At 47.3% G+C, this 10,734-nt stretch overlaps 1 protein-coding gene across 5 annotated transcripts in view; it reads right to left on the minus strand.

Moving 5' to 3' along the window:
* Positions 1–8,664, minus strand: part of Appl2 (adaptor protein, phosphotyrosine interacting with PH domain and leucine zipper 2) — a 60,644-nt gene extending 51,980 nt beyond the window's left edge. For 3 of the 5 annotated variants that reach the window (XR_007108343.1, XR_007108342.1, XM_047549885.1), the window contains exons 1-2: positions 3,761–4,168; positions 2,956–3,054 (exon numbers count right to left, since the gene is read on the minus strand). Coding sequence is in view for 3 of the 5 variants with exons in the window: in XM_047549885.1 (XP_047405841.1) it covers positions 2,956–3,054; positions 3,761–3,988 (327 nt within the window). In the remaining 2 variants the exon portion in view is untranslated. Of the gene's footprint in view, positions 1–2,955; positions 3,055–3,760; positions 4,169–8,456 lie in introns of those variants that run through there. The other 2 variants (XM_047549887.1, XM_047549886.1) reach the window with 2 other exon arrangements.
* Between the last annotated feature and the right edge of the window lie 2,070 nt (positions 8,665–10,734).

Raw genomic sequence — 10,734 nt, forward strand, 5'->3', positions numbered from 1 at the left:
AAACTTAGTGGGACTCCATCAAAAACAAAAAGGGGCCTGGGGTTGTGGCTCTATGGCGTGCGCTTGCCTAGCTTGCGTGAGGCACAGGGTTTGAGCCCCAACACCACAATAAAAAAATAAACTAAATAAGCAAAATAAAGGTATTGTGTCCATCTACAACTAAAAAAATGAAAAAATAAATAAAAAGGGTTGGAAGATTCAGAAAATTTTCTTTCTCAAATTTAAAAGACAATGCAACACCTAAACTTTCAAGTGAGCCTGACTAACCAACTGTCCATGCCCCAGCTGACCTGAGTGCAGCTGATCAGTGACTTGCTCAGCCTGCAGCACTGACCCAACATTGCACCAGCCTCTGCTGCAGGAACCAGGCGGGAGGAAGGGTTTCTGGCCAGAGGACCCACGTGATGATCATGTGCTGTGAATTAAAAGCTCGATTCCAGCCTCTTGGAATGCAAGACCTACTTAATTTTGGCAAAACAGAGTTTTCTGGCTCAAAAGAAAAGATGCATAAGAGAGTGTTTCACTTCTCCAAGCAAATGATTCTGACAGACATGGAAAAGCGGCAAAGCTTCTTGGGAGTGGCTTTAAGCCAGGACAAATCGTTTAGTGACAATACTCAAATTACTGAATGGCAAGCAAGTTCAGGTATAAGTGCAGTTTAAAAAAAAAAAAGTATTTTCTTAAATTTTGAGTATTTAGGAAAAAATATTTTAAAATACCAACATAAATAACCAGGACTACAAATTAAAAATCAACAAAGTTCCCAAATTCTGAATGTCTTTACCAAACAAACAGGCAAGCAAAATCACAAATGAGGACCCAATTCTTTGGGACATTAAGACTAGTTGAGGATAAAAAATTAAACTCATAAAACACTGCGAAGCTCACCTATCTATCTGGGTCTCCAGCTCTGAACTCTGGACCTGAACTTCCAACGAGAGCTCTTTCCTCATGTGATGTGTTGAGAGAGAACTGTGTGGCCCCCACAGCCCTGCCCCCGTGCCTGTGTATGCTGCGTTCACACACGTGTGCCCTGCTCCTCCCGTGCTCTCTCGCCTGCCCACCCTGTTGTTTAAAATATATTTTTCTTTTTAATGGACACAAGTAACTGTGTGTATTTATGGGAATGGCATGACACCGCCAACTACATATACAACGCGCAGTGACCAGATCAGGGTTAACGGCATGTCCACTGCCTTAGACGATTACCATTTCTTTTCACTGGGAACATTCAAAATCTTCTCTATTGGCTCTTTTGAAATATGAATTCACGGTTGTTGACCGTAGTTTCCTGCTGTGTACAGAACACAAGGAGCTGCCCCTGCGCCTGCTGACCATCCTCTCCCTGCTATTCTTGGTCCATCCTTCACCCACCAGACTCTTCCACACCCAGCCACCCTCATGGCCTCGACACTTCTGAAATCCTCCACCACCCCCTCTTTCTACTGCACTTCCTGGCCCAGGCCTCCACCCTCCTCCCCATGCAGGGATGAAGTCTGAGCTTTGGCTTTCCTCCAACTGACTCAGCCATGACTTAACTGGGTGGACTGGGGCAAGTTACTTGTCATCAAAATTCTTAGTCCCCTGACCTATAAAAGGAGGATAGTAACAACACCAGCCTCACAGGGTTGCTCAGCAATGCACACGAAATAATCAATGCAAAAGCTCCAGAAACTGCCTTCGACCTGTTCAGCATTCAACAAATCTCAGCTATCCAATCACCCTCCTTTCTGTGCCCAGCTGTGAGTTTAGATCTGAAATGTCCCCCACAGACCCACATGCTAAAGGCTGGGTCACCAGCCTGTGGTGCTACTGGGAGGCAGTGGAACTCTTAAGAGGTGGGGCCTAGTGGAAGGAAGCTAGGTGACTTGGGGAGTGTCCTTTGAGGGGACACCAGGACCCTGGCTCCTTCCTCTCCCTTCCTTTGCTTCCTGACTGCCATGAGCTGACAGCTTCCTCTCCCTGGGCTCCCTGTGTGATACTGCCTGGCCACTGGTTCAAAGCAACAAGGTCAAGCAACTGTGGACTAAAACCTTGAAGCTGTGAGTCAAAATAAACCTTTCCTCCTTATACGCTGACATTCTCAAGTATCTTGTCACAGCTACGGAATGCAGACTAACATACCTACACAAGTCCTCTGGATGAGGTAACTCTCCTCCCTGGCACTCGCTGGTGATTTAAGTGACCCAACTGTAAGCCCCCTAAAGGCAAGCAATGAGGCTTTTCCCACGTATGGAAGACTCATAAGACAATGTGTCGTGAGTTTAAGAGCTATATAATAATGACTATACATCATTATTAAGAGCCATAGACTACTGAATGTGGTATTTAAGTCTTTAGAAATCATCAATGAGAAAAAGAAACATTAACAATATAGATTTAAGTTGGAAAGGAATCAATAATGAAAACATCAATTGCCATATTTTGATATGTAACATAATTTTAAGTGACTCATAAATCTTCCCTTAGAAAGTGACATACATGGCACTTCTTGAGCTTAAAAAGCTTCACTTTTGGCTACTCAGCAATTTATTTTCTATGGGTTTGCAAGCCAGAGATATTTGTTCCTCAAAACAAAGACGCCACCCCACAGTTCCAGAACCGTGACTCAAGTCCTTCCAGAGGAAGCCCTTGAGCAAACACCTCTCCCCTCCCACACTGACACCTAAGACTGTCCACTTAGGAGAAAGACAAAGGGCACATCTCAAAATACTGAACCCTCTCATTCACTAGTGGGAAGAGGAGACTCCAGGGATTCCCTCTGGGGTTGAATTTTTTAAAAACTAAAGGCAGTTATGTGGCCTGGATCTTGTTACAGGAAAATTCCTCTTTCTCAGACGATGACAACAGAATGCCTTGGTTTATGGAGGTGAACAGAAGTGAATAAAGCAGTTCTGATTTTATTTCATGTCTTTAAAAGGTGCTTTTCCCACTCTGGAGAGCAGGGCGGCCTACCTGGGCTCCGTAGACGCGCTGCATGGCCCGCAGCAGCTGGTTGGCGTAGTCGGTGAGCGTGCCCGCGTCCTCCTCAAACACACTCAGCAGGGAGCGGGTCTGCAAGAGGGGGCACAGGTTTACTGCCGGTGTCACAGTCACTAAGGAGGCAGAGCACACACCGATGGGCACGTGCACAAATGGAGCTGAGCCTCTGACCCTTCCTCCCGCGGGGCAGGGCAAATGTGCAACCTGCAGCCCAGAGGGAAATCCTGTTTGGAACACTCAGGGCTGGGGCTGGAGTGTGGCTCAGGGTGCAGCACCTGCCTGGCATGCTTGGGCCCCGGGTTCCACCCCACACGTGGAAATATTCAGACGGGAGGGCTGTGATCCACCCTGCCTTCAACCCCTATCTATGTCCGGTAAAGTCTGTCCAATAAAACGGGGTTGGGAAGGGCAGCCTCTCCTTTCATGTCCATAGGCCAGGCCCCAGGTGCGGCTGTGGCTGCCCGCGCCCCTGGAGCACCACCCTCCCGCCACAGCCAGCGTGGCAGCCTCGCAGAGTCACTGTTTCCTCTGGAGATTCGACTGTCGAGTTCCCCGTTCTTCCTCATGTCTTATTCAACCGACTCTCAAACTCGTGGCTGGGACTTTCCTGCTGCCTGGGCCCACTGGAGGCAGCTCTGGGCACAAAGCTCACACCGCGACAGGAAGGCCAGCTGGCTTCTCCCAGGAGGACAAGCCTGGGAGCCCCCAGAAGCGCCGAGCACTTCCACGGTGGTGCGGGCCCACGCTGCGCACTACGGCTCGTGGGAGAAATACTCACATGGAAAGGTGCAGGAACAAGTGTCAAGGCATCGCTAGAGACAGAGCTTCTCACGGGACTCGGGGATGTGCCCAGCTCAGGAGGAGTCTGAACTACGGCATTAAGTAATAATGGGATTTCTACTCCCGAAAATAACCCAATAGGCAAAGAATGGAGTGTAAGTAACAGAAATGTCTTTAATGAGGTGATACCAAAGTGATTTAAAATGAACAATTTATTAAGACTCATTATTTCCCTGCAAATAAATTTCAATCCCTTCTTTTTCTAACCTATCAGTTGAGAGGTTAGGAAAGTGGCCCCAGTTGCCACTATGTCCTATCAACCCTGGGACCTCCCACTGCAGTGCACTACCTGCTGGGGCCTCAGCCACAACAGTGCTGCACCACCCTAGGGACCCCAGTTGCTGCGGGCTGCCTCCCACCCTATGAACCCTGGTGCAGCTGGACCCAGACATTCCTGGGCCCAAAGCTCCCCTAGTAAATAGAAGCAGAACCTTCCTGTGCTTTACAGACTCAGGGGCATCTCACAGCAATGTGTGCTGACCCTGCTTTCCAACTTCTTCAGGATTAACCTGCTAGGATTAACCTGCTTGGTGACCTACCTCATCTCTTTGGTACTCATGCGTATTGATGGAAGAATCACAATGCCCTCACATGGAGACTACTCACACGGAGACTACAAGAGTGTGTAAAAAACTCTCACCCAGAGCAAACTTCATCCCAAACTCACTCAGTGCCTAGTTCATGTTAGAAGAGTTCTTGAAACTTTTAAAAAATCAAAACCCCCATAGTACGAAATACATTCTACACTAAGACCTGAGCAAAGGTTTTACCACACAATATTTAACAACAGAATGCACACATACTTTTTTTCTATTCCATTTGTGAACAAAAATCATGGCTGTGACCCACTGGATTTCATAGTCCACGAATGGATGACGACCAGAAGGAAAAAAACACTGATTTAGAATTCTCTATTACATCTCTTTAAAGTATGATTTTTATTTGAAAAACAAATTATTGTCAAAAGACATTTTCGGAACACAGTGGGAGATCTATCCTTCAGTACTCAGTCGCCCGTTCCTGCCAGCACCTGTGCTGGGAATTGAGATTCAATGCTGAGGAGCAGGGACCCTACACTCCACAGGGCTTTGAGTCAGCTGGGGCCCCTCAGAGGAGCTGTGATTACCGTGGGATCCTGTCACTCCTGAGTGCACATCCACGCTCTGACACTAACATGCAGAGTTAAGGAGATAACGAAAGTATATAAAGTGTTTATCACTGCCAAACTTAGAGATGGTAGATGATGTTGACTGTGAAGATAATGAACTTTCAAAAAACGTCAGAGAGACACTGGTGTGTGTCACAAAGACACGGCAGCAAAGTTACTATGGCATGCAGGCACACAGACCCTTAACGACCTGAAAAGCAGCTTATTTTTATTCTCCCTTTGCACACATCCAAACACAAGCTCAAAGAGGTTAAACAACTTGCCAAGGGCAAGAGTGGCAGACTCAGGATTTGAATTCCACCCTTTGGGTAACACCCTGTGCTCTCAGGAGCACAACCACGGCCAGAGGAGGAAAGACAGCAAGCACTCTATGGATACAGCCTAGCTTCACGTCATTCCCTTACCTTAGTAAAGAAACAGCATGTGACCTAATCCAATAGACCTAGACCTTCTCAATAAAAAGTAATTGTGGAAGAGTTCAATCTTAAAATCACTGATTACTTTAAAAAATTTTAAGGTTAAAAACAAAATTCTTATTCCCATGGTTTAGTGGAGAGAAAGCTATTACCTAGTAGAACCAAGTCTACTCAAAGTAAAAAGGTGTCATAAATAAAAAGAGCCACCGGACAAAACGCCTCCACAGTGAAGCCACACAAAGTCACCCGGGTTATGTTTGGAGGCATCTCACTTGCAAAAAGACAGACCTGCTTTGGTTGGAGAGGGCTGTTCCCAGCTGGGTCACTCACTGCATAATCTCAGAACTAAGTCTTTCATTTCCGTTTCAGTGATTCCAACTGCAAAACAACAACAACAACCACACAAAAAGCACAAAACACCAAAAAAAAGCAGCCCATAGCTCTTCTGACTTACAGGATAAGAGAATGGCCCCCTGACCAAGCACAAGACTCTAAGTCCCTGGCTTTCACAGCGGAATTCACGCTGCCCTGGAACTGCTGCGGACTCATCTGTCCCTGGAATGGACGAGGGGAGTCACATGAATCTCATTTACATCACGTTCCTGGCAGAAAGTGGTGCCTGGACAAATGGCAATGGAGGCCAGCCTCATCCCGGAGACACCCTGCCTCTCCCGTATCAGAGGTGAGCAGGAACGAAACGCCATGCACACAGATTAGTTGCAAACACACCATGCAGCACTGCAAACTCAAAAGGAGGAAATGAATAGATGTGTCTAAGGTCAGACAACTTCTGTTCAGCATTTCTTGGGTCACTCAGTCCTAACACAAAGGCTTTTGTGCAGCCAGGTTACTTAAGCAACCCTCACGACTCTCCTGCATAAAACCAGAGGAAACAAACAGTAGATGGTTTCTTAGGATTTTTTCCTTTTAGTGAAACAACACTTTAGGTCACCGATAACAGAAAAGTCAGGTGCTAGGTAACTGGGCTAACTTAAGCAATATCCCTTTACTACGCATGCTGCTTGGGTTCCAATCCTGGCTCTGTCACTCTAGAGTGTACGATCTTGGGCAAGTTATATAACTTCTCTGCTCCTTGATCATTTTAAGAGAGACCTAGTTTAAAAGATTGTTGGGAGGACTGAGTGAGTTAAGAGGGGTAAGACATTTACAACAATGTCCGCACATAATGAGCATGATCTAGGCCTTTGCTATTGTTTTTATTCTTTCCACATAAAATGAAAGAGCTGGATTACTCCTTCCACATCCAAGTCTAAGCCTCTCCTTGGGAGTACAGCTGCACCAGGCACAAGCTGCATACAAAATACACAAAATATTTGAACCAACTTCTTAAAGTTAGTTCCATTTTGTATGGCAACCACATCAAGAACCCTTAATAATAAACTCCCTATATCAGAAGGAACAGTAAATAGGAATCATAATGCTTCTAAACTCTTTTCCACATATAAACTCGAAGTTATAAATCACGTAGATAAGACAGAATTTAAAGCCTCAACAGTTTCTCAAAGATCATTTGCTCCATGTCCCTCATTCTTTAAAGGCTTTGAGGATGAGAAAAACTAGCCAGCCACAGGATGGGGATTAAGTGACTTGCCAAATCACACAGTCAGTTCAGTGCTGGGAGTCAGAACTGCAACCCAGGGCTTCTGACTCGTTTGCCAGTCTTCTTACTATCCCCTCATAGCGGAGTGAGTCCTTTAAGCCACTCAGTGTGTATTCATTTACGTGAGAGCCAAAAATTCAGAATGTGATTTGTCAGTGAGGCCAGCACGGAGAATGAGTAGAGCCTCTCTCGCTCCACCTGCCCACTGCCATGTCTGGCTAGAAAAGCAATGGATGCAACTACAAAGCAAGTGGAGATCCTGGGCTCACAGTGATCACTGGAAATTTCACATTAGGTTCCAATTCCACACAACAGGTGTGGCTGAAATGCCTCCTACCATGGGCTTTGATTCGATCAAAAACACCCGAAGCTGTATAAAAGAGACTTTTGAAAAGTCAACCAGCTCAGTGGATGCCAAGTTAGAAAAAATAAAATAAAAACCACAGCTTGCTTACAGTTCCCGACTTGCCTACCCAAGGAGGATCAAAGAAATGAGCTTAAAACACAGGTGCACACAGCCCTTCTGACTTATTCTCAATGGGAGAGATGCAGAGAGCGCTAGGTAAGTCACTCAAAGGGTCACCCTGGGTGGTACAATTCACTCAGGAGGGACAGGAAGAAACCCCAAAAGAGGGGAAATGAGAGGAGAAGGCTTAATCTGGGCACTAGGGGAAAAAAAAAAGAAAAAAAAAAAAAAAAAAAAAAAAAAACACTTAAATAACCCAGGGAAGCACAGCCAGAAAGGAGTTTGGAAGCAGGGGTAGGGCAGGTGGGAGGGTGTTAAATGAAGAACAAAAGCTCCCCAGAGAAAGACTCTGAATTAGGAGCTAATGAACTAGTGTCATTTGCACTCTTTTGCTATATTCACACACCAGTTTTCACCTTCAAACTCAAAGGAGTCGCATCTCAAGAGTGCTAATGAAGTTCTCTCGCCCGCAAATAGGGCAGGTGTTGTTAATTTTCTCTCCACAAAGGAAAACAGTGCCAGAGAGGCAGGGACTGCCGGGACAGGGACCCAGCCTCTCTGCTTCCCATTCTGGACCCTAAACCCATCGCCAGTGGTATCTATCTGGAGCGGCAAGATGGACTTCTTTACTCTGAACCACGAACTGTCTGATTTAAAAACAAAAACAAAAAAAACCTTTACAGGCACCTTCTCGTTTAATTCTCCTAACAAGCCAGGAGACAGGTCCAATTATTATCTCTATTTAAAAGGAGACAAGACGAAGGCACCAAAAGGCGAGGCCATCCGCCCGGGGCCCTGGCTGACCAGCGAAGGAGCCAAAGTTGCTGCGGCCGAGTCTGGGGAGGGTCGCGACGCGGCGGCGCGGGCGCGGGTCCCGGCTCTGCGTGGCGGGGGACGCGGGGTCCGGCGCGCCCACTCCCCAGCCTCGCCCCCGCGGGCGCGCGGGACCAGCGGCGGAGGTACCTGGGGGCTGTCCTGCAACGCCTCCTCCAGCAGGAGCTTGTCCACCGCGGGCATGGCTGGGCGAGGGCGAATGGAAGGACGCAGGGCGCGAAGCGGCAGCCGAGGTGCTCCGTGCTCAGGCGACGGCGACGATCAGTGCCCGTGGCAGCCCCGCGCGCGCCCACGTCTGGTCAGTGGCGGCCACCGCCGCCGCCGCCTGTCAGCCCGCCCTCCTCCCAGCCCCGTCCCGCCCGGCCCCGCCCCCAGCTGAGCTGATCAACAGGAAGTGTGGCGAGCGTCTGGTCAGCCGCCGGAAGTGTGGCTCCCGCGCTTCCGCCCTCGGGGAACCGTGACGCTCCGGACCAATCCCGCTACTCACGGAGCTATTAGTGGCTTAGGGTTCCGCGGTCAGGGCCGCCTGTCCTCAGTGCGTGTGCCACTCGATGCATATAAAACCGAGTATGGGGAGATAAGGTTTATCTATCGTGGTTACTTGGAAACCCTCTTGCGTCGAAGGAGATAGCAGCGAACAGATTTTTGCTGCTGCTCTTACTCTCACTCCCCTACTCTCTTTTTTTGGTACTGGGGATTGAACCCAGGAGCGCTTTTTACCCCAGAGCCTCAACCCCCGCCCTTTTTGTTTTTTTATTTTGAGACGGGGTCTCACTACGTTGCTTAGGGCCTCACTAAAGAGCTGAGGCTGGTCTTGAACTTGTGATCCTCCTGCCTCAGCCTCCTAAACATCTGGGATTCCAGGCATGCATCCCTGCGCCAGGCCTCATCCCTTTTTTAAAACCGAAGGACAACCCTACAATTCTCACACCAATTTTGCTAGATAAATCTCATTGCCCTGAAACAGTTCTGAGAGCAGAGAGGTCACCTAAGTTTAGGAAAAACGAGATAACTGATTCATCTGTGATAGAGATAACTAGTTTGGAAAAGAGCTCTTTGGTTTAGGCCATGTAATTAGGTCTCATTCTGGTTTGTTATGTCTTTTTGGAGAAGTTCATAATTGAATTTTTAGAATTGGAAGGAATAATCTAGTTCAGTGTTGTCATTTAGAGATGAGAAAATGAATCCCAGAGAATTAAATGGTCTGGTTAGGATCATAGAGTGAAGCTTGCGGAAGAAGAAAAGGAAGCCAGAGGGATGGAAGACCATCAAGGGATCTTGATCTCTTTATGTCAAAGGCAGGAGTCTCTGAAATTCCTTCTTTAGGAATCAGTAAGATGTGTCTAGTAGAAAACATCACCAAAGCCAACAGGAAGAATACGATGCCATACAAATCCTGTATTCTACAGAAGCCACCTAAGTGTGTTGAGAGAATCTGCATTGTGAACACCTGGAGGTCGATGGCATGCTGCTTCCCTCCCTAGGTTCTGGCCAGTGCCAGCTGTCCTGAGCTATTTTATGGTTCCCATTGAGCATCCCCCCCCCCCCAATAATAGTCTTTCTTCCCTGTGGTGGAATCATGACTACACCCCATTTCTCCCTTTTCTGCATTTTCTACCAAGTACCATTCAGTTAATTTCATCTCAGGTAATCTTCCAAACGCTGTCCTGACCAAAATCCTCTTCCTCAAGGTCAGTCCTGAGTTCTTCCTCCCTTCTGATTGTAAGAGTAGTACAAGGATATGATTATGATACCGCCGTTTACCGGTGACGAGTTCTGCTCCTTCTAATGTTGAAGTTTGAACACTAGAGAAGCAGCCAAGGCAAGCATATTAAGCAGGTTTTATTTAAAGGTAATAGTACAGACTTCTCCCAGCAGGAAGAAGGGGGCCTTGGCTGATGTTCTAAAAGTCCCCAGAAGTGAGCGCACCCTACATCTTTTATAGGTTAAAGTCTCTTTTGTTCTCCAGTTTTCTCCCCCCTTATCTCTCTCTCTTTCCTGCCTACATGACTAGGCCTGGTTTTGCATTAAGTGAGAAGCCATGGGCAGGGGGAGGGCCAAGGTGATTCAGGCAGGCCAGGGCCCAGGGGGCATTAATTAGCAGCTCCTTGCTTGCAGTCCTTGATAAAGGCAGGTAAATTTGGTAATCAATGGGCTCCGGAGATCCTTGACATTCCATTCTTCCAGGGGCAGTCTCCAACTTCCAATGGCTGGTGGCTTCATGGTTTCATTTCCTCGAATTGACCCAATTTCCTATTTCTATACTAACTACCTGTCCTTAATTCTGGCTTCAATTATACCAAGAGAATCAATGCACACATTTTTATTGGAAAGAGGACATTAAAAGGAGACAGCGCTGTCCGGAACCTTTGAAGAGGCTCAGATGTTCCCTTGGGAGTTGCCATAG

The sequence above is a fragment of the Sciurus carolinensis genome, chromosome 4, assembly GCF_902686445.1.
Source record: "Sciurus carolinensis chromosome 4, mSciCar1.2, whole genome shotgun sequence".
Lineage (NCBI taxonomy): Eukaryota > Metazoa > Chordata > Mammalia > Rodentia > Sciuridae > Sciurus > Sciurus carolinensis.